The 10724-nt window shown below is 39.1% G+C and overlaps 2 protein-coding genes across 2 annotated transcripts; both read right to left on the reverse strand.

Moving 5' to 3' along the window:
• Window positions 1–855: 855 nt before the first annotated feature.
• On the reverse strand, window positions 856–3290 carry purbb (purine-rich element binding protein Bb). The gene has a single exon (XM_086301863.1). It carries the CDS (start codon window positions 3197–3199, stop codon window positions 2288–2290), a length of 912 nt encoding a protein of 303 aa, XP_086157989.1. The 5' UTR covers window positions 3200–3290; the 3' UTR covers window positions 856–2287.
• Window positions 3291–6112: 2822 nt separating this feature from the next.
• On the reverse strand, window positions 6113–8107 carry ved (ventrally expressed dharma/bozozok antagonist). The gene is made up of 3 exons (XM_086302622.1): window positions 7732–8107; window positions 6820–7073; window positions 6113–6484 (listed from the first exon to the last, which is right to left on the reverse strand). Exons 1-3 carry the CDS (start codon window positions 8105–8107, stop codon window positions 6113–6115), a joined length of 1002 nt encoding a protein of 333 aa, XP_086158748.1.
• Window positions 8108–10724: the final 2617 nt, after the last annotated feature.

Genomic DNA, 10724 nt, shown 5'->3' on the forward strand with positions numbered 1-10724 from the left:
CTGTTTCTTTTTTAAAATAGATACTTCTGTTTAATAATAATATAATAAATGCCAGTAAATAATGAGAGTAAACATTACCTGCACATGTGAACTAAGTCCTAATAAGTAAAGAACTAATAGGTGTCATCACTTTAATAGTCACATGAACCTCTTAAATGAATGCAAACTGTAGCTTGCTGGACTGATAAATCACTAGCAATATCACATCTGCATTAGGTCATATTGCTGGAATGAATTATACTCTTTAAGGTCAATATATCAGCCAAAAGGTTTTATTTTGGCATTTTTCTGTTTTAAATCACGTTTTCATTATTTTGAATATTGACAGTATTGACCAGAAATTGCATTCTAAATAATAAAGCAAAATCTTATTTGATTTAGAATTACTTAAAATTATAAATAACTAAATAAAAAGACAGGGAAATTTAATGTTTTACTAGTATTAAAATGATTCATTTTGGGGGGTGAATCAGACCTGGATTTGTGGAAAGATTCTTCACCATTGTGACATCAGGCAAAAGTGGGCATTTTTTGCCATATACAAAAAATATCCAGCAGAACTAGCTGAGTGGGTAGACCGGTGTGGCACTGGAAGAGAAACTGCATAGTGTAGTCATAGCCTGGTCTCCAGATGGACATCTGCTGCGCATGGACTCTTACGCTGGTCTGGGACATCTTTATATAATTATATAATAATATAACACTTACATAACTTGAAAAGGTAAAGTGTTGCAGGAAGATGTATGCAGTCTCAGACTGTTCTTGTACATATTTAACCAAGAAAATAAACAATTCACCCAATTAGTCTGCAAAATGAATAACCTGATTTCAAGTACACAGTCACAACATCGAGTCTTTCATTTCAAATTGTTTAATAAATGAAGTGTTATACTTTCACTCTAAGAACATGAAAAAATTACCTTGAGATCGAGTCACAATTCTCTTTTAAGAAATTAACTTTTTATTTTTAGGATTGAAATATGTTTTCCTTAATAAGTATCTGAAAATATCTTTTGCTGGTTTGTTTGGTAATATCTTTCCTACAAGTAGAATCTCATTTCAATATAGCTCTTTTTGGGGGGGGGGGAAGAAACAAAAAAAGGAAAAACAAAAGAAAACATCCATCAATGTGTTTCTGTCCAGGGTCTTCATAATGTGTTGGAAGGTGCTGTCAGAGAATGGCCTGTGGCTGAATAGGCCAGCTGTCCAGTTCTGAACACGAGGCTGATGAGAAAACTTGTCGCTACATGTAATGCAGCACTCCTCCTCCAACTGCAAGACATTTGGACCCCTGTTAGCAAATGATCGTCTGAAAAGTCCCATAAAACAATATCTGTGTTTCCTCCGGTGGCATCTGCTCCCCAGTTCCAAGCGGTTGTTCTCAAACACCAAGGATGCTCTGGTGTGAGAAGAGTCACCACCCTTCCTCACAGAGTGAATCTTCTTCAAAACAATAAGAAGTACGCTTTGCTAAGATTATATGTATAACATAAAACCCAGCTGTTCTGCACTGTAACTGACTACTGGAGTCAAAGCATTTAATTTAGTCCACCAGGCCCTTTTTGTTTGGGCTTACAGATAATCCTCTTAGTAACAACCCCCCCCCCCCCCGGTCATTTTGGGTAATCTTTTCGATTAACAGCCTGCAGATGCTGCAGCAGCAGTTGTGCGGTTGTTTGACAGCTCTCCAGCTGCTGACATATCTAACAAATAAAATCCATAGAGTGACAGCAGTTCTGTCTCTGCATTGCTCTCAGCTTTTCCTGTCTGACTTGCAAAAATCCCGCAAACTTCCCACAGAGGAGAGTCCTGGACTGGAACAGGATGGATGCTAGCTCTCTCCTTTAACCAAGAAGGGAAAACATCTTGAACAGGTCTTCACTCTTTAAATAGAAACTATGTTGCACATAGGAAAGCATTCAATGGCTTCACCTCTAGTTATGAAAAACCAACTTGCTCCTCTTATTTTTTCCAACAATAAAGCATAACTCACTTTTTTTTTCAGCCAATGAGATACATCTCATCCATACATTTTCACTTTCAGAAATTCAAACCACCACTTCAACCTCAAGCCCAACAAACTTTAGGATAATACACCAAAAATTCCCTGCACATGTACTTCTTTTTTTAAAACTCCACAATACTTTAGTAGGCTATTACAGCACGATTTGTCATGCACTTTATCTGTCATTTCTGCTTCTTTTTTGTTTTGTTTTTGTTTTTTCGCAAAATAACCCTATAGTGTAGATCTGCCATCATGTAACTTGGCTGATAGCTTTTTCTTTTCTCAGTCGTCATCCACATCGTCCCCCTCGGACTCGTCTCTCTTCTCGTACATTTTATCCCTCTGCCTCTCCTGGATCTCCTTCATCTCCTCTGCATATCTGCAGAAAGCTCCTCCAAATTTGCTCCAGGCTTTGAACGGGATGGTGATAGAGTTCCTGTAGCTCGGCTTAACCTCGCTCACGCGCAGGAACACGCCGTATTTGTTGGACCCAACGTCGAAAAAGAACCGTTTAGAGTCCACCATGATGGAGGTGCCCTCGGGAAGCTCGCCGTAGCCCCCGGCGGCCATGCCCCCGGTCATCTCCTCGTTGTCTCCCCCGTAATCATCTATGAGCTTAGCAAGGGCGTCTCTAAACTCTATTAACCCCTGTGCCGGAAGGGCTATGGTCTGGCCGGCCAGCATGCCGCCCACTGGGCCCCCCACTCCAAAGCTAGGTCCGCGGTTTACGGTTTGCCGTATCCGGAGGAACCTCCCCCGCTGGTTCTCTTTCAAGTCCAGGTAGTACTTGCGATTTTCCCGGACAAGAAACTCGCTCTTAAGAGCTCGCCTCGGCCCACCGTCTTCACCCGCGGTAGCTTGTGCTATTTGCTCCGGACTGCTAGGGCCCAGCTGGGCGTAGTGCTCGATGAAATCCCCGAGATAGTCACGGAACTCCGCCGCAACTGACAGCGAGAGGGTCAGGCGACTTTTAGAGCCCCCAGCCCCGACCTCGGCGATTTTAATGAACCTGCCCTTGTTGTTCTGCTTGACGTCCAGATAGAAGCGCTTGTTCTGGATGTCCAGACGCTTTGACGCCAGTTCTTGGGTTTCCTGGTCCCTCTGGAAGTGTTGGAAGCCACCTCCACCTCCTCCCCCGCTACTACCTCCGCGCTCACTCCCGCTGTCGCCATCCGCCATCTTCAGCTCCACCATTCGGCTTCTGCCCCTCTCTCCTGCGTAGCTGCTTTCTGCGTGCACTCAGCCAGCGCGGGCCTCCTTCCCGTGCATCATGGGTGCCCTTCGGGGGACGTTGTGATTGGTCCAACTAACTGCCTGTTTCACTAGTTCACACGATTACGGCATTCCTATTGGTCCGCCGGTATTGTAAGCCGTGCCCACCTGTAATATTTTTCTCTAGCTATTGGTTCAGACTGAAGTTCCGTTTACGTCTTGTAAAACTTTTTTAATCCCGATTGTGAAATCGTCTTGGTTAGAACATGATGAAATCTGGGTGGTTTTTTTTCACAATTATACTTTTGCATTTTAGTTAAATTTCGAAATGGACATTTCCAACCTATTTATATATGTGAAAAATAGCTAGATAAACTAGTACAGTACACCACATAATAATAATCGTTCTTTGTTGAGATGGATCTCATGTTGTTTAACAAGTCTGTGAAAATACACTACCCTTGATAAGTAGATTACATGTTTTGTGTGCACAATTTTACATAAAATGAACAATACCTCATTACAACTGTTCAACATCCACATTCTTACTTATGTACACCAACAAAATAAAATAGCAAAGAATGACTTTGGAAAACAAGGGGGGAAGAAAGAAGAAACAAGGGGTGAAGAGGAATAAACGGAAGGCTGGGGAACAAGAGAAAAGAATATGAAGGGGAGAATTAAGAGGAGGGAGGTGAGAGTGAAAAGAAAAGAAAACAGAGAGAAGATGGAGAATAAGAAGAAAATAATAATGGTGAATTCTACTCTACAGCAGCTTGTCACGTCTGAATGTTTCATTTACTCCATTGTTATTGCATTTCCCGGACCTGCCAGAAGATGTCAGTATAAATCCTAAATAAAGACTCTAATCCACCCCACTGGAAAGCTTTAGAAAATGGTAACGGATGCAAAGATTTTGAAACTTTTAACTGTATTTTCGTAAGTTTTACGGCGTTTTCTATAGATAAAAACTGTTCACCGCATTGCCATTCATACTTTGCCAAAGTTATTGATTAAGAGATGTTTGTTGTTGTAAATAACAGTTTGTTTTTTGGTGAATTCTCAATAAATGAACTTCATATTTTATAATCACGGGACGGCCTGTGCAAGCACTATCATAACTTTTTCTGCAATCTTACATATTTGTCATATCATTTCACGACACGATCAAAGTTGGCTGTATGTGGCCCATTATGTAAAATGTGTTTGACATCCCTGTTGTAACTGGGTCTCAGTCATCCAAGTCGTGGCAGTCTTAAGCATTTGAAATAAGTAAACCATAGTTTGTTTGTTTGTTTTTATGTCACCTCAATCTTTACTTATAAAATCACAGTTGTGCCAGTGGAGCCTGTCAGAAAAGGATTATAGCAAGATAGCAATCAAGATGTCAAGGACGATAGGTTTCTGCCGGTTTGTTTTTAAAAACGCGGCCACCAGGGAGCATCATTAGAATGTTAAACCCTTTGCGAAAATAAATGCATCTGATCTTGTTTCTGTATAGGTGTCTGAGGTTCTTTAACAAGAAATAAATGACATATAATGTGCTGTTGTCTGCTGTATAAACATGCAGCGTAGCACATCTATTAACTTATCTTTCTGTCAGCTAATTGCTTAAACACAATGCTCAGAAATCAATACTTTTGGCAAAAAAATCCAAAAGCATAAGGTATCCAAGGGAATATCGTGCTGTCAGGCACGCGAAAAGAATGTTTTTCTTATGAATGACTCAAAACAGTCCACTTCTGTGGAAAAGAAGGAGGGCTTCAGTAATCTCAGTCGGGTGGGAGGTCTGCCATTTTGGGTACAGTAGGAGTGGCCCTACTCTGACAGTCTGGGTAGGAATTCTGGTGGTGTCTTTAAATTTTGCCAAAGCATATAGTTAAGGCTGCATCAAGTGACCCTGAATCCTCTCTTAAAATATCTATAGGCTATAAAATAGTTATAGGCTATAGGCTAGGACTATTTTAGCCATGGTCTGCTCAGAAATCAATACTTAAAAAGAGCAAAAAATCCAAAGGGCTCAGTATTTTACAACTCTTAACATATTGCTCTTGCCTGCTATACATTTTGTATACAATTCAAAACAAACTCACAAAAGACGTACATATTCTTTAACTCCCACTACACAATGAAACACAAACCTGGAGTTATCAGGAACTTAACCCACAGAGCAGAGAATGTTCCCTCTAAGGCAGAGGGTAAAAATAGGGGGAACACGCACACAAATAGATACCACTTAATAATCAGCTGAGATCCATAGGAAAGAACCTCAAAGATTAACCAGGGAGAAACAGCCAGGATGTCTTTCCTATTGTCCCCAAGTCACTGTTGGTCATCAAATAGTTCTAATATTATAGGATGTTACCCTACAATATAAAGTGCCTCGAAGGTCACTGTTGGTGCTTATAATGAAAGTCCTCCTCGTTACTTAGGTCTGCTTTGAGTCTTTTATTTTAATCTAGCCACTGCATGCCATCCTATTTAAATAAAACTGAATGAAAATGAAATGGTTGGTGTGATGTGGCTTTGTATACACAAAATTAAACTGAATTAAATGTTTGACTGTTAGATGAGAAAAAAAGATCAGATAATCTGATAAGAATCTAATCATTATTATTTATTTGAATAATATTTACACTGACATAAATCCAACAGTGACATAACAACAGAAATTTAAAAAATGACATTTAATTACATTCAAACTATACATGAATTACAAACAGACGTTATTGCACACTGCCCTGTTTGATTCTTGATTCAAGCTTCAAAGCAGTATTTTTGCCATGTTTCTAATAACGCATTTTATTTTATTCAAAAATCAAATCAAAAACTTCTCCCTTTGTCTAAAATATCACAGCTGAGATTACATTACAGAAGAATGTCTGCATGTGATTTTCAGTAATATGGAGGATAAGTTGGGTAGGACTCTCTGAGGTGAGATGTGGCAGAGGGCACCATGACTCCTGAGAGGCTGCTGTACTGGTAGAAAGAGTCCATGGGCAGAGTGGCGACGCTGGGCAGAGGGGAACTGAACTGCACATGACTGCGTGGATAGATGTAGGAGGTGGCAGCCGGGCCCTCAGGTGCTACTGCTGCTGCTGAGTGGTATCTTGGGTATGGCCCTGGCCTGTATGCCTGTAGCTCAGGGTAATGAATGAACTGTGGGGCAACACTGGCCTGGCAGACATTAGCCTGGCATGCCTGAGCCAGAGCATCCTGCATGGTTCTCTTTACCTTCATCCGTCTGTTCTGGAACCAGTTTCTGATCTGTGATGAAAACAGAAAATTTAAGATATAAGAAACATTTTTAAAATACAAGACATAATGAAATAAAACATAAGTAATGTTAATTTTCTGTTAGTGAACAGTAGAGCATGATTATTTTAGAGTACTAATTATTTTTTTAACTGCTAAAAGTAGTACATGGTTTTGAAGGTCAGTAGCTGCTATCAAATAGGTGCTCATGAGAACTGATCTCTTGGCAGTTTCTTTTTGAAATTTGCTGCTGTTTCTGATTATTATAGATTTATCATAAATTGAATATCCAGCAGGACCAGGTTCATGAATTCATGATGTCAAGTATTGATACTGGGGGTGGTTACCTGTTTATCAGACAGGTGGAGTTTTTTGCGGAGTTCTGCCTTAGATTGCGTCCCCAGATAAGCACTTATGCTGAAAGCCTTCTCCAGGCTACTGATCTGCTCTGCTGTGAAAGCTGTCCGGGGCCTGCGACCCACTAGAGGAGATGGAGGTGATTTTGAGACAGCTTGAGCTGAAGGGGAGAGAGACTGTCCACCTTCGCTCTCATATCCTGAGGTCTCCTCCTCTGTCCCACTGCTGAAACCAACCTCAGTCACTGGAAACAGAAAGTGAGAAAGAAAGAAACTTAAAATCTGTTCTTCACATTACGTCGATTTAGACATATTCTGGTATTTTACTTGAGTAGTTTACAAAGCACTTTATTAATTTCAGAGTATTTAACCACATACTGTTAACTGGATGGAAATTCAGCTATAAAAATGTCCAAGTTTTTATTGCAGTTTATTTATAGGTTACGAAACACATCTGCATTGCATCACTGATCAACTTATATTCTTCTAATTAATACACGAATATTAGTTAGGTAAAAAGTACTCTAATAACAATAAAGCTGCATAAATGGTTTTTTTCTACTAAAGTAAATAAGATTTAAAAAAAAAAAAAAAAAAAATCAAATAATTAAGACAACTAAAGTAACTGTGTACCCAGGAGCGCTAATATGCAATGAAAACGTAAAAAATTAAAATTAAAAAAAAATTTTAAAAAATGATCGATGTTCTCTGAGATGTTCATATTTGCATTCAGCTGAAATGTAGTTAAATGTGAAGTTATGTTTAGGAAAAAAATTCAAAATGCACATTTACACAGAACTAATAGCTGTTTTAATGTAAATGCACTTTTTTCTGTAATTCACTTTTAAATAGACTTTACATTGAAATTGGAGTCTGGGATTTTGGCTCATTATGAACTCTTACCTTGGCTATTGGGAGCGGTTTGTTGCTGGAGAATACTCTGGCTGTATGCTTCAAGGGCCTGACTCCTGTTTTCTTGCTTTTTCTGCTTAGGGATATTCTCTGACTTCTGCCTGCAATAAAAACCAGGCAGACTCTCAGAAAGCGTCCCACAGGCTGTAGGTCCGGAGACATTTATGGTGCTGGTCTCTGATCCTTCTTGCTGGCTGCTCTGGGCCATCCACTCAATAGAAAAATGTCCATTCATGGCTGCTGAGGAGGAATCCGTTTGTCCTGAAGCTTGGAGAATTATGACTACCTCATCTACAACCTGCTTGTATTTATAGAAGACATCCCACCTCATATCAACCTCCCTCAACCCGAAGATCAAAGCACACATCCTCCCCTCCCTGCAGTCCAGCCCTCCTTTAGTTTTCACAACTTGAGTAATTAAGACGTCCCATTCAGTCTCAATGAGGCTGTTACAACAAGGCTCCAGTGAGTCTGGAAAGGACCCCCTACCCACCCTCTTTCCCACTCTTCACATAGATAATACAGTCACTTCGCCCCAAACTGTCTCCATCTCTTCCACAACCATATCCACCCTATTAAAAAATTAACCTTCTGCAGTTTTTTAGGGAGTCGTTTTTTTCCACTTGGGGTGAGTGAAGAACTTTAAAATACTAGTGTCAGTCCTCATTTCTTTATATTTTTCCCCAAGAAGCAAGATATTGTTGTAAATCTTTACAGTGGTCTTGATCAAAGATTACCTAGGCTTTCTGAAGGCTTTCAAACATTAAAAAGACACCTACTTCAAGGGATGAACCAGTGTTCTGTCTACATATAAAAGACAACTTTGCAATAGACAACTTTGTCTTTAGGCACTTTGTTACTGGCAGCTTCTCACAAAAATACACCATTTGTTCCCATTTCTTTAGCTGAATTCCCAAAACAGCATAATTTGACAGACATAAAACAATATTTTTGCAACAAGGCAAATCCAAAGACTTAGCAGCTGTAAATTTGACACATTTGGCAATGGTGTGCAGTGTAACAATTGAAGGGTTTTCTGCTTTCTGAATATCTTGATTTATTGTGTAAAACAGTCTGTCTCAGCCAATCTCAGTCTAAAAATAAAGGATGTAGGCTGGATTAAAATTCAAACAATTGTATACATATGCTTGTATCTCCAAATATTACCCATTCCTGCATTTACCATTTGCAGAGCACCTTCCTTACACATATAAACGTAGTGAAAGAAATGACTGCCTAACAACTTATCAAAAGATAAAAGAACAAAAAAAACAAGAAAATTGGATCAAAGCTGAATAAAAACAAGAAGAATACAATTGCCAAATGTAACAAAATATTTGAGCATTATTAATATCCCGTTTTTGCTAATAATTTTGTAATCTTTGCTTATTTCTTTCTTTCTTTCTTTCTTTCTTTCTTTCTTTCTTTCTTTCTTTCTTTCTTTCTTTCTTTCTTTCTTTCTTTTCGAAGAAACGTTCATGGCCTTTAATCTCCTCAAAGGTTGTATGCTAAACTGCTCATCGTGTCCAGTAATTTCAGATGAAGCACCAACAATTTAACTTCTTTGTTTAAAAAGCAGCTTTTCAGGTTTCAGGTTAATAATCATGACAATGAGCTGTGAGTGACTGAAAACGGGGACAATGGCTTTTTCTGGGATGATCCCAAGATAAAAGAGTGTTCACACAGCGCACTAACAGTGATCCTTTTATAGCTTATTTCATCATGACTTATCTGTAGTTGATAAAGAACTGATGTTGTAATGTTTTTAGACCATTTTAAAAGTTTAATTTAAAAATATTCGCTCTTTCAACTGTCAAATGATGAGTGAAAAATAAGCTCTCATATAAAAAGAGAGTAGCTAAAAGTTGGGGATATATCCCACTGAAATGTCTTGTAAAGTCACCAAACAAGAAAATACTTGCAAATATTTGAGGAAATGCACGTATTTGACAAAGCATAATATGCAGATACGCAGAGTGTAACTTTCCACCCCTGCTGATAGAAACTGGTTGGTCATCTCTTTTGTACCTCCTTAAATCACATCAAACTATGTGGGGATCAGTTAAGGTGGCTGATAATGAGTTGAAAATTATGATCCCAGCTGTGAAGTGGCTGTTAACATCAGCCCCGCCGCCCTGATAGACCCCGAGACTGACTGAGAGGAAGAGGTGTGTGTCGGGGGCGGGGGGATGTTTTATGTGTAAATGTTAAGTATTTTGTGTTGTTTAGAGGTTTTAGTCGATAACGTAGCACTCCCATTGATAAGATAATGACAGTGAGCTCTGGTGGTGATCACAGAATGGATTCGAGGCTGTGCGCTCAAGCTGACCCTCCGTCTGTGCGCGCAGTGGAGGGGAGAGCCGGTGCTAATAGTTCATTACCTACTGAAACTGGAACACTTCAAAGGCTCTCAATGCTTTGATACCAACACACCCAACATGAAACAAAAGAGAACTAACACCTTAAAGCCTGTTAATATCTTCTGGAGGCTTTTCAAACCCAATAAAGTCATACTCGGGTAATGGTGCTGTCAGTGGCGCTAACAAGCACGAATATGCCTTCACTTTAACTCTTTAACTTCTCTGTAATGACTGTGGTCGTGTAAAGGTATTCGAATGGAGGACTTTTATTAGTAGTAAAACGATTTCCATGTGCACTTTTACTTATCTGAATAATGTGAGTAATTCTTCCGACACTACTGCAACAGTATAATGTACTGTTGTATTTTGCAGTGCTGTAAAGTAATGCCGGTGTTCTATGTACTCAAATACTTCTACATTACTTTTTTTTTAAGTGATACTGTGTTTTTTAATCCTTTATATGTATCGTAGTTTTCATATTCGGATTAATAATAATGGTTATAATTAAAAATGTCGTCTTAAATTTGCACACGCGATAATGTAAATACCTGTTAAAGCTGTCATGGTCGCACTCTGCCATAACCTCCCTTACATTCTTTAAGTTTTACTCATTTAAAAAAAAGA

The sequence above is a fragment of the Aulonocara sp. 'chitande type north' Nkhata Bay genome, linkage group LG7 (genome assembly GCF_057382095.1).
Source record: "Aulonocara sp. 'chitande type north' Nkhata Bay isolate Kocher_YH1m ecotype deep benthic linkage group LG7, A_spYH_male_GT1.1, whole genome shotgun sequence".
Classification (NCBI taxonomy): Eukaryota; Metazoa; Chordata; class Actinopteri; order Cichliformes; family Cichlidae; genus Aulonocara; species Aulonocara sp. 'chitande type north' Nkhata Bay.

Bases quoted from the DNA above. Each gene is read 5' to 3' on its own strand.
- purbb (XM_086301863.1), bottom strand. From the start codon at position 3,199: ATGGTGGAGCTGAAGATGGCGGATGGCGACAGCGGGAGTGAGCGCGGA.
- ved (XM_086302622.1), bottom strand. From the start codon at position 8,107: ATGTGTGCTTTGATCTTCGGGTTGAGGGAGGTTGATATGAGGTGGGAT. The intron at 7,074-7,731 runs GTAAGAGTTCAT...TTCTGTTTCCAG, and splicing joins AACCGCTCCCAATAGCCAAG to TGACTGAGGTTGGTTTCAGC. The intron at 6,485-6,819 runs GTAACCACCCCC...TTTTCATCACAG, and splicing joins TCCACCTGTCTGATAAACAG to ATCAGAAACTGGTTCCAGAA.